The sequence below is a fragment of the Drosophila grimshawi genome, unplaced genomic scaffold, assembly GCF_018153295.1.
Source record: "Drosophila grimshawi isolate 15287-2541.00 unplaced genomic scaffold, ASM1815329v1 contig_848, whole genome shotgun sequence".
Taxonomy (NCBI): Eukaryota; Metazoa; Arthropoda; class Insecta; order Diptera; family Drosophilidae; genus Drosophila; species Drosophila grimshawi.
This window is the reverse complement of record NW_025063692.1, coordinates 2365510-2380310: the sequence shown is the minus strand read 5'-3', so window position 1 is coordinate 2380310 and position 14801 is coordinate 2365510. Positions and strand designations below refer to the sequence as shown.

Below are 14801 nucleotides of genomic sequence, written 5' to 3'. Positions count from 1 at the left end.
TTTCTATTCAGTTCATTCAAACCCAACAACTGAGGCGGAAATCAACAAAATCCAAATCCAATCCAATCACGCAACTATCTATATTTTGTGAGCAAAGAGCGAAACGCAGCTCGACTTTATAAACAATAAACAAACGACTTTTCTTGGCTACTTGTGATCATGGCATTTGTGGCCAGCATCGATGAGCGGGGCAATGAGATAATGCGCATAATGCTCTATCCGGATACCAGATCGACAACCCAAGCTGTCTGGCGGTAAGTCTTCTCTCGTTGAATGTGTGTCTGTCTGTGTGTGTTGCTCATTGCTTCTGCAGCAGGGGACGCTTTGATCATCTTAATCGATTTCATTACTTTGCCTACGACAGTCGTTGGCAGGACGTGCGAGTGTTGCAGGCACAACACATGGAGCATCAGGACGAGCGTGTGAGGAAGCGGCAACTGTTGCTGATGCACCCGAACTGCCAGGACCCGGAGAAGCCTCAAGCTGCAAGGTGTCAGTCGGAGAAGCAGCAGACTGAGAAGCAGCAGTCGGAGAAGGAACAGCCAGAGAAGGAACAGCCAGAGAAGGAACAGCCAGAGAAGGAACAGCCAGAGAAGGAACAGCCAGAGAAGGAACAGCCAGAGAAGGAACATCCAGAGAAGGAACAGCCGGTGAAGCAGCAGCCGGAGCATCTAGATATGGAGAAATCACAGCAAATCAGTTCGGAGATGAACGCACATCACAAACCGCAGGATCAGATGAATGAAGGACGCAATTCGCCTTTCTACTCCTGGCTGGCAGCCAAAAAGTAAGGACTTTCTCGTTAATCACAACTTTCGCATCCGACTTACTTCACTCTTAGCCAATAGTTTCTCGTGTCTTGGTTTCTGTATTCTCTTTGTTGACTGCGCTTTCTAGCTTCTCTCTGATTACTTTTTACTTTCGACTAACTCCTTTTCAGTTACACAACTCACTTTCCTCATGCGTCTTACTCATTTCTCATTACTCACTCTTTCTGTTCTGTATCCTTCCTTGCACTACTTGGTGGCATGCCACTCTCTTTAACTACTTCGTATTGACTGGCATCAGTGAGGCACAGCAGCAGGAGGCGTTTGATCGTCGCTTGATCGCCCAGCTGGATGATCAGCTGGCATTGGAACGCGCAAAGCTGGCGGAAGTGAAATACCAGCACTGGTATCAGACCAAAGCCAGATTGCGTCGCTCCAAGTCCGAGATGAGCTCCACGCCGGCTGCGCTGAACTCGCACAGCGCCCGGCAATCGATAACCGCAGCAGAGGCACATCGACGCCTGCTCGCCTGGGAGCAGGAGAAGCTCAGCGAGCTGAGGGCGAAGCGCTTGGAGCGTGAGGAGCGCCAGGCGCGCCAGCAGCTCATCGAGACGACTCGACGCGAACTCAACTTGGGCGCCTACGAGCAGTGGAAGGATGCGGCACGCAACCGGCCCAAGCCAGTGGCCATGGGTCGTGGCTTGGACTCGCTGCGTGCCACAAATGCGCCCCACTACATCAATCCCAAACAGTGGCAATCCCCAATGTCCACGGCTCAACGCACTGCCCTGAAACCGGATTTGGAGAAGATACAGCGTTCGATGCCAGACTACGAGCGACTGCATCGACTGGCGCAGCCGCGTCAGCGCCTGCAAGTGGCCAACAAGCATGGACAGAGTTGTCCAACCAGCACAGTAGAATCGAATCGAAGCTGCTCCGATGGAACTGCAAAGGCTCCAAAGAAGCAACAGCTACAAATTTTGCATAAAAACAAGTTGGAAATAGCTCAAAACACGAAGCCAGAAATGATGCAACGAATATCGCAAATGAAGCAGCAGCTTCACAGTTCGCAGATGAGAAACCGGAGCAGCAGTGGGGCTAAACAGGAGCAGCTGCTGAGTGGTGAGAAGAAGTCAATTGGCCAAGCTGTCAAAGCTGTGCAGCAGTCAGTCATTGATCAAACTCTACCAATGAAAGTGGGAAGGAAGCATGAAACGCTCAAGGACTGTGTGCAACAGGATGCATTGCCAGAGGATGCCAACACAGAGCTGAACAAGAATGAAGCAGATGTGGATGTGGAAGGCCAAGTTGCCAAGTCGGGTCTCGAGCTGCAGGCTCAGTTGGGCCGCAGGATTTACGGAGGAGCCTCTCAACTGCAGCTCAGCAGGATGAAAAATCAAAAATCAAAACCCTGGCGATAAATTGAAGACGATTTAACCATAATATATATATATATATTTTTTTATACTTACTCGTTTAGGGCGAAATTAAATTGAGATAATAATAAAATAAATAAGTAGCAAATTGCTTTTGTTTGCAATTGAAATGTGTCGAGAAAGCAGAGCGGAGCTGGCAGAGCTGCCAGAGCTGAATCAATGATCAACCAATAAGATAATATTTGTTCATTTGTATTAATTTGAATAAGCAAACCTTTCCAATCACAATCACAATAACAACTGGCAACAACAACTGGCTTAAATGAAAATATTTATTTGATTTATTTGCTGATTCATCATCATATCGGCAACTGCTCAATGACAGCTTACACAGCTGTTAATTATTGTTACCATTGTTATTGAATATGCCGGCAAATCTGTGCGAGGAGCGGCGCAAGACACGTGTTCTGCAATAATCATAATTATAAAACAGTGCTCCACCAAGGATGCCCATTACTGTAGTGCTAATTGAAAGCGTGTCGCGAAAGGCAATTACCTTTACCCAGTGGAGGAGTGGAGGAGGAGGGTGGGTGGCTTGTGAATTTGGTTTGGTTTCGTCGAATCGATACGGCTTAGTCATTGCTGGGGCTTCCGAGCGAGTGACCCAGCTAGTTGGTTGCCTTTGCCGTTGCCTTTGCCTTTGGCTTTGGCTTTGCCATTGCATTAGTCGTCCAAACGTTGTTTGGTCATCAACAACGGCAATGCAACGTTGGCACAACAAAGTGGCCGTGGTTAGCGGCGCCAGCGCTGGCATTGGTGCTGCCTGCGCCCGTGCCCTGGTCGGTGCCGGTCTGGTGGTTGTCGGCTTGGCCCGTCGCCACCAGCGCATCGAACAGATGCGATTGCAATTGCCGCTCGCTGAACAGAATCGCTTGCATGCCTTGCGCTGCGACATAACATCGGAGTCGCAGGTGCTCGATGCCTTTGAGTGGACGCAACGCGAATTGGGCGGCGTCCATGTGCTGGTCAGCAATGCGGGCATCATGGCAGCCAGCACTGAGCTGAGCGGCGCCACAAATACACAGGGTATACGCGACACCATCGACACGAACATTATGGGCACTGTGTACTGCATACGCGAGGCATTCCAATCGATGCGGCGGCGCGAGACCGAGGAGGGACACGTGATCATCGTGAATAGCGTTGCCGGGCAGCAGGTGCCCAATTTGGGGCCGCTGTTGCCATCGCTCAACATCTATCCGGCTAGCAAGTTTGCGTTGCGTGCCATGCAGGAGATCTATCGACAGGAATTTCAGCGCCACAAAACCCGTGTACGGGTCTCGGTGAGTCCTTCCACCAAATACATAAAATCGCTTGCGAAGCGAGGCAAATCCTTGCGGAGTCCAACTGTTGCAACTATCCAATATATAATTCATATCAACTGAGTTCGGTTTGAGTATTTTGTGGCAAGCAAAACATGAACTGCTGATTGGAACGATCGTTCCTATAACAGCTATATGATATAACTATGTAGATTCTTATGAAAGTGAGCAAGAATCCTTAAGAGACATCCTAGCAGAGTATGTCGCCTTAACTGGGAAAAGATGCCGAGATGAGTTTCAAAGACATCGAAACCCTCAACTAGATCCCAGTGCAGTTATCCCAATTATAATAATGAATAAATGAAAATATTGCCAGTTTCAAGAAGATGGCTTCCAGATTGATGGACTTGAAACAGACAGTCGGATATAATGTTCCCTGTAAAGGGGTCAATGATTCGCCATCAGCCTGTCTATTCCTGCACCTACTCCTCCTGATGCTGATATGGTAGTCACGTGTCACATTTTTCAACATTTGCAGACCATCAGTCCGGGCATTGTCGACACGGACATCCTGCCCGAGCAGCTGCAAGGCATCATCAAGCAGCAGATGCCGATGCTGAGCTGCAAGGATGTCGCTGATGCCATACTCTGGACCATCGGAACGCCATCCAATGTGCAAGTGAGACTCTTTGATGGACAATGCTTAGCATTCAATACTTGTAATTAACCCTCTCTTCTTGATTATGACAGGTGCAGAACATCACCATCAAGCCGCAGGGTGAAAAATTTTAAACGCATCTGCCAAGAATCAATATTAAATGCAACAGATTAATTCCAACCAATTTGTTAAACAAGACTCAACACCTTCATTAACTGAGCCACAAATAAAGTTTCTAGAAAACTGAAATAGCTTAAAGAATTTAAGTTTATGCCCTGAACCGACTTATGAGAGGAAAGCAAAGCTAGCTCGACTAGAGTATTCATATTTGTTTCAAGTTCATTTGGGTTTAGCAAGCAATATGACAGATGGCTGGCAAATGGGCCACAAGTATTAATATTAGAACTAAACTCAGTTTAGCCATCCAAAGAACACAACTGAGTCGAATGAATCTGGTTTGAAATGCATTCAGATGAGTGTTGAGTGTGTGTCTAAAAATGTTGGTGGTCTTAATTTGGGGTTTGCTCAATATGATTACTGTGAATGTGTGTGTGTGTGTGCAAACACAATAACAATTTTCCCATCGATCTGTGGCCATTGTTTGGTCCATGGAGATGCACGAAAATTGTTGCACTCAGCTTAACAAATGAAACAAGCTGCAAGGAGTTGTAAGTTGCAAGCTGCAGCTGGAGTCAGAGTCAGAGTCGGAGCTGAAGTTGAAGTTGAAGCTGCTCCAAGCAGCTCATTGGATTGGCAAACACGAAAGCAGGCAACCAACGAATATTTGTTGGCCAAAAAGAAAAATAGGGGGAGAATGACGAGGGAAACATAAAACACTGCTTGCAATTTTTGGCTAAAATGTAGGTTCCCTTTTATCCGGCACTCAAATCAGCAGCAGCAGCTGCACTGACTTTATCTCCCTCTCTCTCTCTCTCTCTCTCTCTCTCTGTGGGGCATTGAGGCATCGATTGGACACACAGGTAGTGTGTTTGGGGCAAGCATTAAAGGCAAGTTGTGTGTGCTGTTCTGCCAGACCAACAAATCTAACTGAGCGACACAATGAAAATGGATTAAACGGATAAGTGGGCAAGTAGGCAAGTGGACAGATGGGCAGATGGGCAGATGAACTCGGAATTTGGCGTTTCGGTCTTGTGGATCATCCTTAAGCCACACACTCACCTGCTGCTCATAGTCTGGTCAGAGTGAAGCACCTAAGAGGCCTGCAACTGTGCCTGGGGCTGTTGCCAGTTGCCAGTTGCCAGTTGCCAGTCAGTGAGCCAGTGAGACCGACAATGTCAAGTTGCCTCTGCTTTTGTGTCCCTAATTGAATTAACCAACAACCGACAACCGACAACCAACAGCCAACAGTCAACAACTAGTAGCTGATTTTGGTTACAATAAGATAAGGCCAACAGAGCAAACAGCTTCGCAAAGCTCCTCGCCACTTTGTCTATGGTTGTGTTTGGCTCTCTCTCTCGCAATTAAGTAATCATTTAACTATCGCCGATAGTTTAATCTGCTTAAAAAGCTGGAAATAAAGTTGAAATAAATAATTGAAAAGCTTTCAACTAATTATGTGAATATGAAGAGCTGAAGTTGGTTGTCAATTAAGTTAACTTCAACTTTAACGGAAGCTTCTCCAAAACGCTCAAAGCTCCTCACTGAGTTTTAAGCAACTTTTAATATTATTTCTTAAACATTTTTGTATGTCTTTTTTTTGTTGTAGAATTTGATTTTGGCTAAGCTGAAACTGACTTCAAAAGTGAAGCTTTGCGATTAATCGAAGCTTTGTCGCGTTCGCACAGCGCACGCTGTGCCACGGAGAGTGGCATGCGGAGAGAGATGGTTGCCAGCTGCTGCTGCAACTTTCGGCGCTGTTGCTGCGTCAACACTGGCGACGCTGCTCCTCCAGCTGACGACCTGGTCTTGCCCGGCTGCCCCGTTGCGAATCGGGGCTTGAGCGACTTGACCGCCAGCTGGGCGAGCCAACGCTGCCAGGACAGCCGGGAGAGCTGCTCACGCACCCGTTCGTCCATGTGCTGCTGCTCCTTGGCGCGCAGCTGCTGTTCGCGTCTCTGCTGCGACTCGTGCTGCTTACGCTGCTCCCACTGCCGCAAGCAGCGGTGTCTCTGCTCCGACGTCGATGCGACCAGTGCAGCCGCCTCCGCCGTCGTCGTCGACGCCTTCACTCGACTGCGACGCTTCAGGTGCAGCCAATCCGCATAGCATTGATCCGACATCTGTTTGCGCACCTGCCTCACCTGCTTCTGTTGCTGCAACTCGCGACGAAACTGACAACGACGCACCAGCTCCTGTTTCCTGTGTGTTGCAAACAGGAATGCATCTTTAGTCGACTGCAACTTAGATATCTGTGGGTGTGGCTACAATCACAAAGCAAGTAACAACCAAAGGGAAAGAATGGGCTGCGGATGCTCACCGGTCTACTGACAGCAGATCTGGGCCTAAGAAGTCACCTAACCAAACTAGGCCGAAGAATCCTCGAGGTATATCCTAGCAGAGTCTGTCTGGGATGCTGGGGTTGATGGACTAGAAGTATAGGCTCAGAAGGGGGCCCAATAGAGCTACTAGATCGCAGTGCAGGTCTCCCAACTGTAACAATAATTGCATGTGTCTCATAACCCTTAAGGACCAAACATAATTATAAATTGATAAAAAACAAGATCAACCGATCCTGTGGCAGTTATAGATAGCTGATGCTATGGCATCCATATGGCGAGTAGTTGTCGTGGGATTACAGCGCTGCTTGACAGATCTAACAGCAGTCGTAGAAGAAGAGTCCTAGAAGAACAGCAGAACGAGAGAGTCGAGTTCGGGACGAGTCCTCTCGAGGAAATAAATCGTTTGTTTTATAGAGTCAACAATTGGGTTGCAAGTCCCATGCTCATCTTTGACTGCTACTGCCACTTATAACGATTATTATTATTAATAATAAGCAGAACACAATCAGTCCTACATCTATCTATATATGCTCTAGTTCGGCCGATTCTGGCATATCAGTATATAATTCCAAGAGGCTCTTGCATGTACAAATCGGACAAACAGACAGACATGGGCCATCGAATATATATATTCACGAGGAATGTCTAATTTCCAAAGTTGGGCTCACTTTTTGGACAGCAGCCACTGGTCAAAGGTCAAACGATGGCGCCGCAACCAGTTTGGCTGCGTCTCCAGCCAACAGTTGTCGCTGCTGCTGCTGCTGTTGCGTCCTGGTTGGGCGACAACTTGACGTGGTTGCTGGTGGGTGACTGCCGTGGGGCAATTGGCGTCCAGTTGGCCGCCCTTCGAATCACTGCTCTGCTCGAGTCGCAGTCGCAGTCGCAGTGTGGGAAACACGTTCGGATTAAACCCAGAGCTGTGTGCAACTCACAGTGGCCATTAGCTAAACGGACTCACAGCTGTTTGGGGAAATCACTGCTGCTTACCCCACATTCAGATAATTGAGCTGTGACCCTGTTGATCTTGGGATCGTTGCCACCGCTGTCGAGGAGGTCAGGCAGTTCTCATTGGTCTCCTCCGCCCTCATCGAATGTCTGAATAGGCAAAAAGCATTAAAAAATAAATATTCAATTTTGAATTTGATGCCAGATGAGCTGAATGAGAATTTAGAAAAGTGTTATTATTATTACAATGCCAAAGGTAGCCAGTCCAAACACTATTTTATTACTTTTTCTAGTATTTATATATTTTCTAGATATGTGAACTTTAAACTCACCATTCCAGTTATTGTTTGCGGCTTGCACTTAATAATAATATTTTCTCAAATGGTTGCAGACTCTCCGAGTCTGTTTTGGCCAATTGTGTGGAGATGTCAAGTATCTTTTAGCCAGGTGAAGGTCGCAACAACCGTCAAGTGTTTGCCGTTGTCTTATTTAAGCTGTCAACAGACAACAAACAACAGACAACAACAGCAACAACAACAACAGCAACAACAACAGCAAAAGCCTTTAGTTTATTGTTTTTTTGATATATTTATTTGTGCCCCGAACCCATTGAAAATGTGTAAAGAGTTGTTTTGCATATAGATGTGCTGCTCTGAATATCTAAGATGTGTACGATTTACGATGGGTGGCAAAGTGTCTTGGTTGCAAGGTGTCTCCTTTGTGAGTTGCTTGCTGGCTTGCTGTGAGATGGTTGCAGCAGAGGTGCAACAACTGTCGCAACCAGAACAACAAACAGCTGCGACTTGTAAGTCGCGAAAAGCTGCAAATATTTTATTGTACTCAGTCAGAATGTCAACATAAAAAAGAGACACAACTCACACACACACACACACACACACACAGGTGACATTTATTTGTTTTATTTTAATTGCAGTTATGCAGTGGCAGCTATTGTGCGCTGTTGCTGAATGTGGCAGGGGCAAAGAGTGTCTGAGTGGGGAGGGGAGGCTGCAATGTTTGCTAACTGTGACTCCGACTTGGCATTTAACTGGTAAATTATGAACTGACTAACTGTCAACGTTGAACTTCCAATGTGTTGCAAGAGAGCGAGAGAGAGAGAGAGAGCGAGAGAGAGAGAGATAATAATGACATTTTAATTAAATTAAAGCAGACCATTTTGTTGTTGCTGCTTTCTGCTGTTGCTGCTTTTGACGGGGTTATTTTTGGTGTCATTTGCAACCTTACACAAGGGCTACACGCCCCTTGCCTCCCTGCCAGCCTCCTCAGTTGCACACTGTCAAAAACCATTTAAATATATCTCAAATATTTATCAAAACTTAAAAGTATCTCATCATTTATCTGGGGACTTGCACAGATTTTGCTTGTCAGCGTTTCACAGCGAATCAGTTGGAAAAAAGTTAAATAATTAAAGAAAGCAGAAGATCTATATAATCATTATTGGAATAGAAATTGAAGTCAGATGATATCAGAACTCTCATTTATTTTGCTCGCACTTCTCACACAACTTTTCTTGGCTCGATTATAGCTTTTTATCGATAATCGCATATCGATAAAGGCACATCTCTCCCATCATTTTAAGGCTACAGTCACAAAATGTGAATGGTTGGTTGTTGTCGATATCCCTGAAAGATCGGCAAATGCCATATCTGTGGCTACGCCCATAATCGCCAAAGGCGATATTTCAAAAAGTGTAAATCGATAAAACAGCATATCTCGCACAATTTTAAAGATAGAGTGACTAAACTTGGCAGATAACTAGCTGGTAACCTTCTTCAGAGATCGGCATATACATCTTCAGACCACGCCCACACCCGCTGCGCTCAGCAACTTAGAGAATGCGCATATCTTCCACAGTTTGTAGAGTCACCAAATTTCGAACTTATGCTACTGATCTGACCTCCCCTAAGAGATCGATAGATAATTGAATACGCCTCCACGCCCACTCCACTTTCTCTAATCATTTTTTTGCAGCCACGCCCACTTTCCCCCATATCTCCCTAGGAAACTAGGAAACTCTTCGCAAATTTGTTCTTCTTCTTGGCCACACCCTACCTGTTCTCTGCTAACTGTTATCAGCTGGTATTACTTATTGGTAGCAGAGTATTGCGCAGTCGGCTACGCACGCCTGCAATGCTCTCACTGGTTTCATGTTCGCTTTATTCGAATGCAACCGATGCGATTCGAGTGTCATTCAAATGAGCAGCGGCACCTTCAGCATCGATTGCCTTGTACAAATTGAAGAAGCCGCGCTGGCTACCCCTTCCCTTCCCTTCCCTTCCCTTAACAAAAAAGACAAACAAACAAACAACACACCGCCCACGCCCCCCACGCCTACTGGCAACGAAGCGCTGTCCCAAAACGAAAACCACATAAATTGCCGATTGCAATTGCAGAAAAAGGAAACAAACAAGGAATTTCGCAGGGTTGAAGGCGCCACAGCATCAACCATCCACACGCCCAAAGACCCCCATACAATATACTCCTATCAGCAGTCCCCCCCCCCCCCACACATTTACATGCTGCCGTAGAAAAGTAAATTGCCAGCGAGTTGTAATTGAAAAAAATTGCGTTGCATACTTGTAGGCATGATTTATAAAAGCAGCAACAACAACAGCAACAACAACAACAACAGTAACAGTAACAGCAACAGTAACAGTAACAGAAAACAAGAACAAAACGGAAGAAAAAAAAAGCGAAAGCAAAAAAAAGAAGCAGAAAAAAAACTCATGGCAATTGCTGAGACAAACAATTTGCGTGTTGCTCTTATTGTTGTTGTTGTTGTTGTTGTTGTTGTCGTTGCTGTTGTTGTTGTTGTCGTTGGTTTTGTGTCAGCAATTTTTGGTGTTGTTGTCGCTGCTGCTGCTGCGGCTGCTGCTGCGGGTATTGGCAAATGCGTCGAAAGACAATAAACATGGCCACATGAATAAATAAAAAAAAATCCAAATAAGAATTTTATGGTCGAGTCAGCTCGACTACGAGATGCCCTGTGAAAAGTCACTCAAGTCTTAGACTACTTTTGAGTCGATTTCAAAATATGGCAGAAATATTTATTTAATGTCAACTAAGAAATGATCTTAAACTTAAAATACAATTTATAAACTGAAAAATAAGAAATATTTATCAGATATATTGATATAGTGATGTCGAATTCTTTACTGTTTGTTGACTTTATTTTATAATTGAAATATGATTTTTAAAAGGATTTTTACATATTTTAAATATTTATTTATTTATTATTTATTTTTTAATTCTTTTTCAGGGATGAATTCACAGCGCCTGCTTTAAATAGTCTCATTTACCCATCCATACTTGATATAGGCACCGTTCCGATATTCAAAAGAAATAATTTAGTGATTAAATTTGTCGTCATAATTGTGAAAGTGGTGTTTTTATTGCCAAATTTGCAAATGAGAAAGCTTTGCACACCCAAATGTAAGCGGCTTGGCGATAAGCTTTAATTGCGAATAAAATAATGTGGTAAAATAATTAACGCACCGTTTAGATTTATTTATACACAAGTTCGAATCGAAATATATATATATATATATATATATATACGATATATATATATCGTAGATAACGGTGCACTATCTGCCATATCTTTCTCACAGATGCTGCTGATCAATATGAGAATATGTTTTCGACTATTTCGCAGAGGATCTTCATGAAATTCGACCACTTTGATACATCATATTTTTGTGTATATTAAATATCAATTGGTGAACTATATGCAGTGCTATCGGAAATCGATTTATCTTGGGCACAATTATCGATAAAAATAAAATAAGCTGACATTCCCAATTGAAGGTGACCAGTTGCAAATGTCTCTGAGACACTTCTCTTCAAGCAGGCGAACAAACAGACAGACAGACAGACGAACATATCTTAATATCGACAGAGCTACTGATGCCGATCAGGAATATATATCTATTCCTTATGGACTGCTTCTGCTTTCTGCCTGAAACATACTTTTGCACAACTTCATTACACTCTTTAAGGCCAATTTCAATGTGTTCAGCGTATAAAAACAGAAAGCAACAACAACAAAAACAGCAACAATAAAGTGAGAAATTGTCGTTAAGCGAACTGTGTGTGTTCTACCAACAAACAACAAGAACAACAAGCAACAACAACAACAGCAATAATAAGAACAAAAACGTTAACAGAAGCAATGAAGCAACAACAAGACTTAAACACCGAATTGCAGTTGCTCTAGAATAAATAGTAAAAAAAAAATATATATATATAGAGAGAGAGAGACAGAGAGAGAGAGAGAGAGAGAGAGACAGACAGAGAGAGAAAGAAAGAAGAGTTGATAAGTATAGATTTTCTTGGACTTGATTTTATATTTGATTTATTACTGCATTTGTTGAAGTCAAACAGAATCGAAATTTAGTTATTTCTTTAATTAATAATGTCTTTCTTTAATAATGTCAAAAAAGTACAAGCAAAGAATTGAATTCAAGTAAATTTTGAATAAAATGTAAAATTATTTATCGAGCTAAATACCAAAAAAAAAATAATAATAAAAAAGTTTCTTTCAATTATTCATTTGAAGTGCAGCTCAACTTTCGATTCCTTTCGCACAAAAATCTCAATCCAATATTTGAATACCCTTTTCAACAGTAACCGCAACAACAACAACAACAACAACAACGGCAACAATAGCGGCAACAACAACTGCAACATAAAATGTTGTTGCTTGGTTTGTTTTTTTTGTTTTTTTTTTTTTTGCGTCAGTCTCTGTTTCAATAATTTTGAATATACGCGCACATAAAATGTATTTTTATTTATGCCACACTTTGGGGCAGCTGCCCCTCTGCCCCTCTGCCCCATTGGCCCACTGCCATCATTCCAGCGGATTCTGTTGTCGGTTTTGTAACTTTATTAAAAGCATTTGGAGCCGCCAGTGGAAACGGTACGTGCCAGGTACACCCTGCCGCATAGGTACACAGGCACACAGGTATGTGGCACACACATATAAATGATGACTCTTAGACAAGTCCAGTAACAAGACAAGCTGCGCACACACTGAGAGAAACGAGTGGAGCAGCTTTTCACAGATTCAGATTCAGATGCAACTCAGTTTTGAACTGATCAGAGAAGTTCACATAAATTGCTGAAAAGTGCTTGAAAAGTATTTCAACGTGTGGCAGCTTCCAAGTGGCTCAACAAGTTGCACAAATAAATGCAGTCCTAATTTAAATATGCCCAGGATAAGTTTTATCAAGCAGGGTTTAATGATTGCTTGTTTGATTCTTATTTCAATTCCTTTTTGTTAGAGGTGCTTTAGAAGTGGTTCAGAACTATTTTTTGAAAAAGGTTGCACAGCCGACTCGATGCAGTGAATCAGCAGCTGTGCAGCTTTTGAGTAACGATTCAGAAATTCGAATGACTCATTTGTTGTGCGAGAAACACATTTGACGAACCGGTTCTGTTTCTGTTCGACTCAATTGTGGTCATTCTTGTGTTGTTGGGAATGGAATCAATTTTGTAATATACCTTATCTTCTAGATTCCCATCGTTTGTAGAATATTTTATTTTATTATAATCTTTAAGGCAACTTATCTGTGGATTATTGTGATGTCCTTTGCCTCAACACAATTTATCTGATACATTTTTCTTCTGTTCCTATTTCTATTTTATATAATTGTTAATTTTTATAATTTTTGGATAATTGGTTTTATTATAATCTCTAAGGCAACTTACATCTGGATTATTAAAATGCCTTTTAACTCAGGGCAATTTCTGTTCATATTTGTATCTTTTTGTTGTTTTTAATTATGTAATAAACTTTAGAGAAACTTACATTCTGGATTTAATTTATTTTTAATTTATCTTTTTCTCTGTTCTTATTTTTGTTTTGTATAATTTGTAGAATATTTAATTTTATAACACACTTTTAGGCAAATCATCGCTGGATGACCTTGTTTAAGATGTCCTTTAACTCGAGGCAATTTCTGTATTAATTATTATTTTTTATACTTGTTAATTTGATAATATGCTTTAAGGAAACTTAAATGATGGATTTCTATCATTGCAATTGATCTGATGTCTTTTTGCTACTCTTATTTTTATTTTCTATAATTCTTCATTTTATAATAAATATGGATTCTTCAGATGTCTTATATATATCCCGTATATGATATCAATTTTTTTACTGTTCTTGTATTTATTGTATAACATACTTTAAGGCTAGCTGGCTTATCAGGTTATCTTATCTCATATCGAATTCGAATTCGAATTTTTCTGTTTTTCTGAGTGTATTTTGCTTGGCAAACATTTGCGACATTTTTGTGTATTTGCCATATTTCGACATTTTCATAAATTGACAAATTTTATGACGCCAATAGGCAGCACAACACCAACAGCGGCAGCAACATTACCGCTATCGACGTGCCACATAAAAAAAATCAACCAAAAATACAAAAAAAAAAAACCGAAAAAAAATTGGAAGGTTGCAAATTTCCGGTGTTGCTGCAGCAATATTTGATAATTTGCTGTGAGACTGACAGGAAGTGCTGATACGACTCCACCCAGCGCACCTGTCACTTCTCCCTGCCACCCCCTCCCCCACCTTCCCCTATCACCCATACCCCCTACCACTTGGCATCCACAAGTGTTGCCTGGCAAAACAAAAGAACCTTGGCCTTATCAGTCAGCTCAAGGTCACCGTGTGGGCGGCGCTTAAGCGACCCGCAACTTGCACCCACACCTAACACCTAACACACACACACAGAGACACACACACACACATACACACACACTCGCTTGCTGCCTCATTGACAAACTGTGTGCGAAACGTAGCCGTTAATTAAAGCAACATTTTGTTGCCCCCAACAACGACCACAAAAGAAACGAAGAAAACGCGTGGAAAGTAGGAGCAGGGAGGGGGGCTGGGGGGGCTGGGCTTAACATTGACAAAATGGCTAGCATGCCACTTGTGGCAAGTAGGCAGTTTTGCCTGTATTTGCTTCAATTCATTTGTTGCGTTTTCTTTTAAATATTACTTGACTTGGCATCATTAATCGCAGATCGATAACATCGATAGCTGCCTATCGATAACACCGATAACATCCCCTTTTAAAGATCAACCCACAAACTTTTCTCATTTTTATTGATTTAATTATAATTAATTTGCTTTTAATTAAAAGTCAGCAGTTTATTTCCAGTTCAATAAATTCATTTATTTAATCTTCATTTAATATAAATTTCTTGATTTCTAATATTTTATTAATTGTAGTATTTAGTTA

The 14801-nt window shown here is 42.6% G+C and overlaps 3 protein-coding genes across 10 annotated transcripts; 2 read left to right on the top strand and 1 right to left on the bottom strand.

The window, feature by feature from the left end:
- LOC6569401 (uncharacterized abhydrolase domain-containing protein DDB_G0269086) lies at positions 1–2281 on the top strand. Its single transcript, XM_001995622.2, has 3 exons — positions 1–254; positions 365–787; positions 1069–2281. The coding sequence occupies exons 1-3, from the start codon at positions 160–162 to the stop codon at positions 2186–2188; spliced, it is 1638 nt and encodes a 545-aa protein (XP_001995658.1). The 5' UTR covers positions 1–159; the 3' UTR covers positions 2189–2281.
- Positions 2282–2870: 589 nt separating this feature from the next.
- On the top strand, positions 2871–11034 carry LOC6569400 (farnesol dehydrogenase). 3 transcript variants are annotated; one of them, XM_001995621.3, is made up of 3 exons: positions 2871–3486; positions 4004–4144; positions 4216–4372. In XM_001995621.3, the coding sequence occupies exons 1-3, from the start codon at positions 2905–2907 to the stop codon at positions 4255–4257; spliced, it is 765 nt and encodes a 254-aa protein (XP_001995657.1). In that variant the 5' UTR covers positions 2871–2904; the 3' UTR covers positions 4258–4372. The 3 variants fall into 3 exon arrangements, with proteins under 3 accessions (XP_001995657.1, XP_032597307.1, XP_032597306.1); XM_032741416.1 differs by lacking the exon at positions 4216–4372 and adding an exon at positions 10808–11034 and having other exon boundaries at positions 2873–3486; XM_032741415.1 differs by lacking the exon at positions 4216–4372 and adding an exon at positions 10808–11034 and having other exon boundaries at positions 2873–3486; positions 4004–4184.
- Positions 5763–7708, bottom strand: LOC6569399. Of its 6 annotated transcripts, XR_004365475.1 has the most exons (4): positions 7570–7708; positions 7251–7499; positions 6561–6733; positions 6374–6492 (listed from the first exon to the last, which is right to left on the bottom strand). XR_004365475.1 is itself a non-coding variant. In XM_032741413.1 (3 exons), the coding sequence occupies exon 3, from the start codon at positions 6361–6363 to the stop codon at positions 5863–5865; it is 501 nt and encodes a 166-aa protein (XP_032597304.1). In that variant the 5' UTR covers positions 6364–6504; positions 6561–6733; positions 7251–7312; the 3' UTR covers positions 5764–5862. The 6 variants fall into 6 exon arrangements, 5 of the variants coding, with proteins under 5 accessions (XP_032597302.1, XP_032597304.1, XP_032597303.1 ...); XM_032741413.1 differs by lacking the exon at positions 7570–7708 and having other exon boundaries at positions 5764–6504; positions 7251–7312; XM_032741412.1 differs by lacking the exon at positions 7570–7708 and having other exon boundaries at positions 5764–6492; positions 7251–7312.
- Positions 11035–14801: the final 3767 nt, after the last annotated feature.